We start from the raw sequence: 8789 nt of genomic DNA, 5'->3' as shown, positions 1-8789 counted from the left end.
ACAAAAGATATTACAAAACAACTTATAACTCGAAACTAAGTGACTAAGTAACTTTAATATAAAAATAAATTCCTTTTAATTCTTGTAAATGTAGTTTATGAATTAATTATAATATCTTTATAGCTTAAAGTTGACAAAGTCGCTGAATTGAGAGATATTGGCAAAGACGAGCCCCAATGATATATAAGAATATATGTTTTTACTCAATTGAACATTGCCTGAAGACATCTTTTTCTAACTTGATAACGTCATCCAAACTAAATAGATACTGTTATTAGAATGTTTTCAAATGGCTTATTATTATTATTTATAAATTAAAAAATACCTATATTTATTTAAAGAAACAAAAAATCAGAGGAAAATAATACAATTCATCAACATAATAAGGAAAAGTTTAATTATAATAAATACTAATGATATGACATTATTGTTTAGTGTAAAATTAATTTATTGTCAAATGAAGAAGGAGGCGGCGGATATCTTTCTAGTTTTGGTTCAGGTGTGTAATTCATTATGCTATATTTTAATACACGGAATTATCGTTGAAGAAGTTCCAAGGGACTGGTAAAGTACACGAAACCAACGCGGGTGGAAGCTGGTTAAAATAATAAGTATATGATTTTTAAGAGAATATTATTATAAATATTTCTTATTCTATCTACATACCTAATTATTTAATTAAATATTATTAAACATACAATGAAACCTTCAACTAATCTTAGACGTTGATGTATAGCAAATTATAAACTCGACGTCTTAGAAGTCGGTAGAAGGGGATTATCGTCTTTTTTGTTCTAAACCATTATTCAGACAGTTTCATACAAAAGTGCTAAACAAAATGAACCTTTTGTAGAATCGCTTATTCTGTCATAGTTTGACGGCGCAAGCCGAACTGAGCGGTCATGGTTGAATGAACGAAATCTGATTACGGCTAAGGCCACGTGTGAACATAAACTGTCTCGCTTTTTCGATTTCATGGTACGAATAAGCGATGCATATCAGTTGAGGTTGTCAATAGGCTTGCAATAAGAGCTTATGGTAGGCCAACATCCGTGGTTCCACAATTGAGCCTTTCTTAAGGCAGCTTTTGTCGCGCACCACCGCTATGTGGAACCAGCTGCCCACTAAAGTATTTCCGAACCAATTCGACTCGAGGGTCCTTCAAGAAAAGAGCGTACCAATATCTTATCATATCGAACGAATGAACGTGTACGAACGTGTTCTTCTAAGAACACTTCGATATCGTGGTCTTACGCTAATAACGCTAATAAACTGTTCTTTTCAGAACATATTATCGTATCTTACGAAAACGTTTATAAACTGTTCTTTTCAGAACATATTTTTGTTTCTTGAACTCTGATCTGTTCTTGTCAGAACACATCACCGTTTCAATACGTACTAATCACCAACAACTATTAAATTTAATGATTAAAATTAATTTTGCGCAGTAAAGTGAATATTAATATTTACTCTGTGCGAAAAATTATTATCAATCGAAGTCAAATTGTTTCTGAGTATCTTTAATTGTACCAACTAGTCATATGTCAAAGTCAATGTCGTCGCGCTATCAACGTTTCTAGTCTATGGTCTTTTCTTGTCGACGGGTTAAGGGAATGTGAGTTTCGTATATTCATTAAAATAAATCCAAGAAAATCCTAACTAAATAAGTGATGAATTAAAGAACGAATAATTAGTATTATCAATTATTAATACCACTGCAACACGGTTAATATATTTTTCACATATCTTTATTTATCAATATAATACGAAAACCTGAAAAGTTTACAAGGTGTAAGGTGTTAGTGTATTTGCATTATAGTTATAAGTAATAAGTTAATAAATAAAATGCAATACTATGATGAATACTAAGAAGAAGTGCTATAAGTGGGGGTCAGTGAATAGTTTGTTTTTGTTACCTGAAGTATAGAGGAGGTTATGTTTATTTGCAGATCCATCCAAGATGGGTAAGATTATGAAACCTGGCAAAGTGGTGCTGGTCCTCAGTGGCCGGTACGCGGGGCGTAAAGCTATCGTCGTTAAGACCTACGACGAGGGAACAGCTGAAAAGCCATACGCTCACGCTTTTCTCGCCGGTATTGATAGATACCCCAGGAAAGTTCACAAGAGGATGGGCAAAAACAAAATCCACAAGCGTTCCAAAGTCAAGCCTTTCGTCAAGGTACGTACATAACAATACATTGCAGTGTTGTGGGTGAAAATTTGTTCATAAGGTTATATGTATGTTAATCAGATTTAAAGCCATGTGAGAATGTGAATGTATAGCTAACAATAATCATTTTAAGATTTGTGAAATTACTTACGGTTTAGATTTGTGTTAATAACAAAGTGGAATCTCTTAGGTTACATCTTATATCTAAGTATAATAATCAAAACAGATGATTACAAATTATTTTTGCACTAAAGAATATTGTATCTGTATGGTTTTGGATGTAATATAATTTCAATAAAAATCACAAGCAGTTTAACAAGTTTATATATTACTAATTTATATTGTATTATAATATAAAAGTTTCTAAATATATTGATTTGAATTTAATTTACAAATACTTATGAGGGAACAAGTATGTTTTTTGTCATTTAGTTTTAATTTATAGTAAAATGTAACTTTTTTCAGGTTGTTAACTACAACCACCTGATGCCCACTAGGTACTCCTTAGACATCAGTTTTGAAAAGTTCAGTGCTAAGGACTTAAAAGACCCTGCAAAACGCAAGAAGCTACGCTTCAACACAAGAGTGCGCTTTGAAGAGAGATACAAGAGTGGAAAGAACAAGTGGTTCTTCCAGAAGCTTAGGTTCTAAGGTGTACTTTAAATAAAATTTCAAAAACACAATCTCTCTTTTTTTAACCATTGCTTGTCAGTCCAATCAAAACAGTATTAAATAGATTTGTTTTATACCAAGGATACCAATAGATATGATAGAAGGGTAACAACTAAACATCTGTATAGTATTCTTGTGAGGTGAGGCAGCTGATATGAAAATGTTGAATAAAAAATAAAACCCTTGGCAGTATACAATTCTATTTACATGTTTAATAAAACCTATGAGAATCATGCTATTGCTTTTAAATTGTGACAGCTCTCACCAAAATGTAATTGTCAACATGTTGAACAGTTCAGTTGGGTCTGGGGTGCTCTTAGGTTTTTCAGTTAAGTCTTACCTTTATTAATATATATAAAAAATAGTAATACATTTTTGGAAATAGAGATCATGAGAAATTAAATGCTTCTTAAGTAAAACAATGCTGGTCATGTAATAATTTCTTTATAATGGTTTTAAATAAATTATTTATTCCAATAAGCAGTCTAAACTTAATTCTAATGATTTTAAACAGCAGACTTCTATGCCAATGTTAAGCTTGTGAATAATGCATTAAGGTTGAAATTACAACGAAGCAAGACTATGTCGAGTATTATAGAATTGGAATGAATTTTAATAATAAAAGCTTTTAGAAATAAAATAATCATTTTGCTGCATGCAAAATGGTAATCATAAATTCATTTTTTTTATTGCAACTCGCAAAAATATATCTGCCTTCACTAAAAGAAGCTCTATCTTTTATTTGACAAAGTTTTATGTAAAATATCTTGTATGAAAAATTTAGTTAGAAAACCGCTATTTCATATTAGTATGTGTAATTATACACTGAGTTTATAACTATATTACAACGCTTGATAGAGCTACAGGTAGAGGCAACATAATTATGTATCTAATTATTAGTTGTCATATAGAAATATACAATTTTTGATAGAACCAAATACAATATCAAGCTCGTAATTTATATCGTCTATGGCCACGTCTATCACACTGAGAGTTTGCCAATCCTTTCATCCAGTTTCTTGATTTCCTTTTGCAGACTGTCGATGTTATGTGCAAAAACTTCTTGTACACCTTGAAGAAGCTGTTTATTATTTTGGGCACCAATTGCTATGGTACTCTGTAGAGTTTCCAGCTCTGTGAGTGATTTGCCAAAGTTGCTTGCTGAAATTATTTTTTGAACAATAATTAAGTGTGTTAAGTAAGAATAGTGTTGGCCTGGATCAAAAACTACTGAAATAATTAGGATGAAACTGGGACTGTTCACTTAATTATAAACCTGTTCAATATGTGTGTGCATGTGTTGCATGCGTTTATTGGATAAACATACATTTACAAAATTTAGCACAAATTAAAAATAAAATCAAAAATTTATTGGTTTTAAATACACGGGAGCCTTTCTCTAAATCTTACGAAGTGCATGGAAAACTCGAACCACAATATATGAATTTATACCTAAATTACAAGAAAAGTAAATTGCATAACTAGTTATTGTAAATGTAAGTATATACCTTGATTATGTAAAGCTTCAAGGGCCTCCATTCGTTCCAATATTTCGGAGTGCGAGATACCGTCTATTTGTTTCAATAGTTTGTGTAACTCATCAACCTGAAAATAAAATGCTATTAAGAAAATTCTAAAGCCCGGAGAATTGTTAATTGCACATTTCACTGTCTTTTTATTTTGGCACACTGACAGTTTATGCCCTTAAATACGGAGGCTAAAGGTGTTTTTGGTTAAAGGAATATGTCAATAAAGTAAAAAATCAATGATATCCATTTAAAATCTATAAATTTGATTACGAAAAGCATAAAATGCTGCCATTAATAATAATAATGTAAATTACCTTTGACTGAAGTTCGGGCTCTGGTGGCTTACAAGCTGCTTTAAGAGCCTCCACATTAGACAATAGTGAGGTAACTCTTGCTTCGGCCGCAGCAACTTCCGCGGGACGCAAAAGGTTGGCTTGATTTGCTAACGACGCTGCAGCGCCGCATAGTGTCGCCTAGAAACGTTATTCCTTTATTTATAGACTCCCACAACAGAGTATCCCATCTAATAAGAGTGTGTGTACATCATGAATGCTATAATTTAAATTATTATTATTAAATTATGGCCAGTTTTTCTCTTCAGTTCTACACCCTTAATTTGAGAACTGGCACTCAATGTAAAATTAGAAGCATTTATTATGTATTTCTTTTCTGACATTCATACATTACCTATATGAAGAAAAAAAAATAACAGTGAATAAATGCCTCAATTTTTTCTCATATGTGTAACTATGAACATATATTTAAAAACAAAATATTGTACCATGCAATACATAAGAATGTTTTGCAAAATACAATATGCAATACAGTTCTACAAGTACAAACAAGAGAAAAACCATCACAATTAGTAATGCTAAAAGTAAGTAAATTATCTTCAAAATCTTATATACTTAAAATTACTAAGAATTCTATTGTAAAACAACCCTTGACTTTTTTTATCATCATAAAAATTTACATTTACCTCTCCAGTAACCGTCTGAAGCCTTTGGAATGCTTCTTCATCTCTTACACCAGCTACTTGTTCCAACTTATGTAGCCTAAATAAAGAAAGATTTTTTTTCAAATAAGGCAATATATATATATATAAGGAATCCACTCATCCTAATCCTAAATAACAGTTAAATATTAGTTTACTGACATAATCTTGTTAATTTGTTAATAAATTTAGTTGGTAACTCATAATTTTTTTTAAGTAACATAGTTTATTACTTGCTGATAATATAGGTTACTAACTGTATATGCTAAATAGTTTAACATTGGTGATTATTGTACCCTGCTGGAATCAAATAATTCTTAGCTCACAAATTAAATAATAATATTACCTGTGTTCTAGTTGAGCTATTCTTGTTGTCTGTGCTAAATTGACATCAGGTTTCAGTTTCAGATGTGCAGTCACCATTTCACCATTCTTCTTTTTTCCATTCTTTGACAAATATTCTCTAAAAATGTCAAAATGCCTTACAATATAATAAATTGATTAAAAATCTATTACTAAGCACTAGCACAATACATAACATAAATGCATACATGACAATTACTAAAAGTAGCTAAAATGTTAAGTGTTAAAAAAACATGGTATGGAAAAATAAGAATATACTTATATTACCCAAAATAATTTGTGTAGCTTACTTAAATTTCTCAGCTTTAGGATCTACTTGTTCTCCTTCCTCTAGTTTGAGTTCTTCTAATAATTTCTTTGTTGTTGTTATTTGTGCAGCTAACTTTGAATGCTCATCCTAAATAAAAAACCTATTTTAAGCTAAAACATGTTTTATATTCCAATTCTATATCTTAAGTAGTAGTAGTCAAAATGAAAAAGGCAGAGGCAAAGTTAAATTTTTTAAATGGTAATATTAATTAATTTAAAAATATATTACCTTCTCACTTTCACAGGCTTTATTCTGCTGTTCAGTAACTTGCTTAAGAAGATCAGAAAACTCGCATCGGAGCCGATTATACCTCTCTAATGATGTCTCTGGTTCGCCCAAGGCAGCCAACTCCCAGTCACCAGATCTGTCATGTTAAAATCATTTGATGTATAAAAATTCAGTATAAAAATAAGCTTAGTAGACATAAATACATGAAAATTCACTTATTAATTTTTATTTTTATGCATTCAAATGTAGGTTGGAAAATATATAAATCAAATATTAATAACAGTATAAATTCCGAACTAGAAGATTTAGACATAAAAATCAAACTCATGCCAAATTTATGCTCAAATCTTATAGGTATGTTTTGTTGTGTTTACATATGTATATGAATTATAGAAACTAAACTGTATTTATATAGTACTGTGTTGCTCTGATTATTGTATTAATGGATTCCTAGAACTGTATTCAACTACCGTAATTAAATATTACCTGTATCCTATTCTACTTTTTCTGCTTAATCGATCAGAGAAGTCAACATTTCCAGTTAGAAACTTTCCTTTAAACTTATTGAAAGAGTCCTTTACAGAGAGATGTAACTGCTCAATGCACTCATTGTCTTCTTCCTCATACGGCTCTTGTTGATCAGCTTCCGGCAAATCAACTGTTTCATACACATCAGGCTGATCGTAGGCCTAAAATATTTACAAAGAATTCATATTGTCTCGTCATGAAGTAGGTTAGATAAATCAATAATTCTCAACATTTTGAACATTTTACTTACAATTCCAGGAAGATTCTCGTACTTTGGATCTGCCATTATTACTCGTTTGAGAATTAGTCACAAAATACGCTCTTATTTCAAATAAAATTGGTCTGAGAGATTTTTTATTTTCTTTACATTCCGTTCTTTTGATTTTACTGAAAGTTAGAAGTGACGTCAGATTTTACATTTGTAATTTTATTTCGAATTTTGTGTCACTGTCAGCATACAGAATACATATTTACAAGATGCTCCTATCGTTTAAGAATTATTTCTATTAATATTTTCGTATAAAATCCCGAAATATTCACTTCCTCTTTTATTGATATGAATATTTTATTTTTTATATATTATAAGAGTAAAAATCTGGAAGGATTCAAAAAGTTAAATGTTATTTTTTTTTACATGTAATTCAAAGTAAAATTCACCTATTGTACTTTCTGAACTGAAGTACACGTCATGATAAACGTCAAACTAGAAATGTCACTGATCCTAAAGAAATGACATTACTTAGAAAATGAGTCATTGATATTTTTGATTGCATCTGAATTTCGTGTCCTGATATTTCAGTATAAAATAAAGCTTTTTTTGATTTCCTATTAGTTTTGCATTAACAAACTAAACATGAGTTTGCAGTGGACGATTATTGCTACTTTCTTATACGTTGAAATAGCGGTTGTGCTTCTTTTATCATTGCCTGTCGCAAGTCCTTCGAGATGGCAAAAGTTATTCAAATCGAAGTTTCTGGCGTTTATTTATGGACAAGCCTCGATTTACTTTTTGGTGCTGATCGGTGTGTTGGTGCTATGCCTGTTAGATGCTATACGTGAGATGCAAAAGTATTCTAACATCGAATCAACTGACCACCAACACCTTGACGCAGAAATGCAAGGTAGCATGAGGCTTTTCCGTGCTCAAAGAAACTTTTATATATCAGGATTCGCTCTTTTCCTTCTCATCGTTATTCGCAGGTTGGTTCAGATGATTTCTGAACTAGCGTCTTTGTATGCACAGTCCGAAGCGAACTTACGACAAGCTAAAAGTGCAAGCGCCACCGCCAGAACTCTTCTTTCGCAGCAGGGAGAAGGAGATGAGAAAAACAAGAAAGAAGTAGAGGACATCAGAAGTCAAATTACAATTCTAGAAAAGGAACTGTCAAAGGAAAAAAAGGATAAAGAAGCAATGAAATCACAAGCCGAAACATTGAATAAAGAATATGATAGGTTATCCGAGGAATATAGTAAATTGCAAAAGAAGCTAACAGTAGCAGGTGGAGATAAAAAAGATGAATAAGTTTTCAAATCATTATTCTCTCTTTATAATAAATATTCTCATGAAAACAAATTGTAAATGAATGATGTAATCCTGTGATTCATAGCCTTGAACAAGCCTTTAGTATGGAAACAAAAAAATATTTATTTACCTTTATTTTGTTATTGTGAGGTTAGTCTTGTAGGTTTATTAGCGTTGAAAAGTCTGATTATGTTGTTTTGGGCATTTTTTTTATAAGTGTGTATTTAAAATCTAGGTATGTATTGTTTTTATATGTAAGGGTCCTGGCTTATATTTACTATTAAATTCTAATGTATGGACTAAGTTCTAATTAAATAGAAATTTTTCTAAACTGTGTTTTAATAGAAGTTTTTGTGCATTTATTACACCTGCTTTATTCCTTTACTTTCTTAACATGTCTATTTATTCATATTTAAAAGTCAAAGAGTTTAACAATGTTAATGTTTAAGAGTGGTCAATTGGTGTGTTTTATG

At 30.9% G+C, this 8789-nt stretch overlaps 3 protein-coding genes across 5 annotated transcripts; 2 read left to right on the top strand and 1 right to left on the bottom strand.

Annotated features, from left to right (window-relative positions):
* Positions 1-1520: 1520 nt before the first annotated feature.
* LOC123709759 (60S ribosomal protein L27) lies at positions 1521-2853 on the top strand. 3 transcript variants are annotated; one of them, XM_045661292.1, is made up of 3 exons: positions 1521-1615; positions 1950-2179; positions 2636-2853. In XM_045661292.1, exons 2-3 carry the CDS (start codon positions 1961-1963, stop codon positions 2819-2821), a joined length of 405 nt encoding a protein of 134 aa, XP_045517248.1. In that variant the 5' UTR covers positions 1521-1615; positions 1950-1960; the 3' UTR covers positions 2822-2853. The 3 variants fall into 3 exon arrangements, with proteins under 3 accessions (XP_045517248.1, XP_045517249.1, XP_045517250.1); XM_045661293.1 differs by having other exon boundaries at positions 1579-1725; XM_045661294.1 differs by lacking the exon at positions 1521-1615 and adding an exon at positions 1773-1791.
* Positions 2854-3269: 416 nt separating this feature from the next.
* On the bottom strand, positions 3270-7234 carry LOC123709758 (dynactin subunit 2). Its single transcript, XM_045661291.1, has 9 exons — positions 7045-7234; positions 6753-6955; positions 6267-6402; positions 6019-6125; positions 5712-5828; positions 5351-5426; positions 4686-4844; positions 4351-4447; positions 3270-4003 (listed from the first exon to the last, which is right to left on the bottom strand). The coding sequence occupies exons 1-9, from the start codon at positions 7078-7080 to the stop codon at positions 3825-3827; spliced, it is 1110 nt and encodes a 369-aa protein (XP_045517247.1). The 5' UTR covers positions 7081-7234; the 3' UTR covers positions 3270-3824.
* Positions 7235-7539: 305 nt separating this feature from the next.
* Positions 7540-8730, top strand: LOC123709446 (B-cell receptor-associated protein 31-like). Its single transcript, XM_045660810.1, has one exon. It carries the CDS (start codon positions 7648-7650, stop codon positions 8314-8316), a length of 669 nt encoding a protein of 222 aa, XP_045516766.1. The 5' UTR covers positions 7540-7647; the 3' UTR covers positions 8317-8730.
* The last annotated feature ends 59 nt before the right edge of the window (positions 8731-8789 follow it).

Source organism: Pieris brassicae, chromosome 5, assembly GCF_905147105.1.
Source record: "Pieris brassicae chromosome 5, ilPieBrab1.1, whole genome shotgun sequence".
Classification (NCBI taxonomy): Eukaryota; Metazoa; Arthropoda; class Insecta; order Lepidoptera; family Pieridae; genus Pieris; species Pieris brassicae.
The sequence above is the reverse complement of the archived record's forward strand: the minus strand, read 5'-3'. Positions and strand labels throughout refer to the sequence as shown.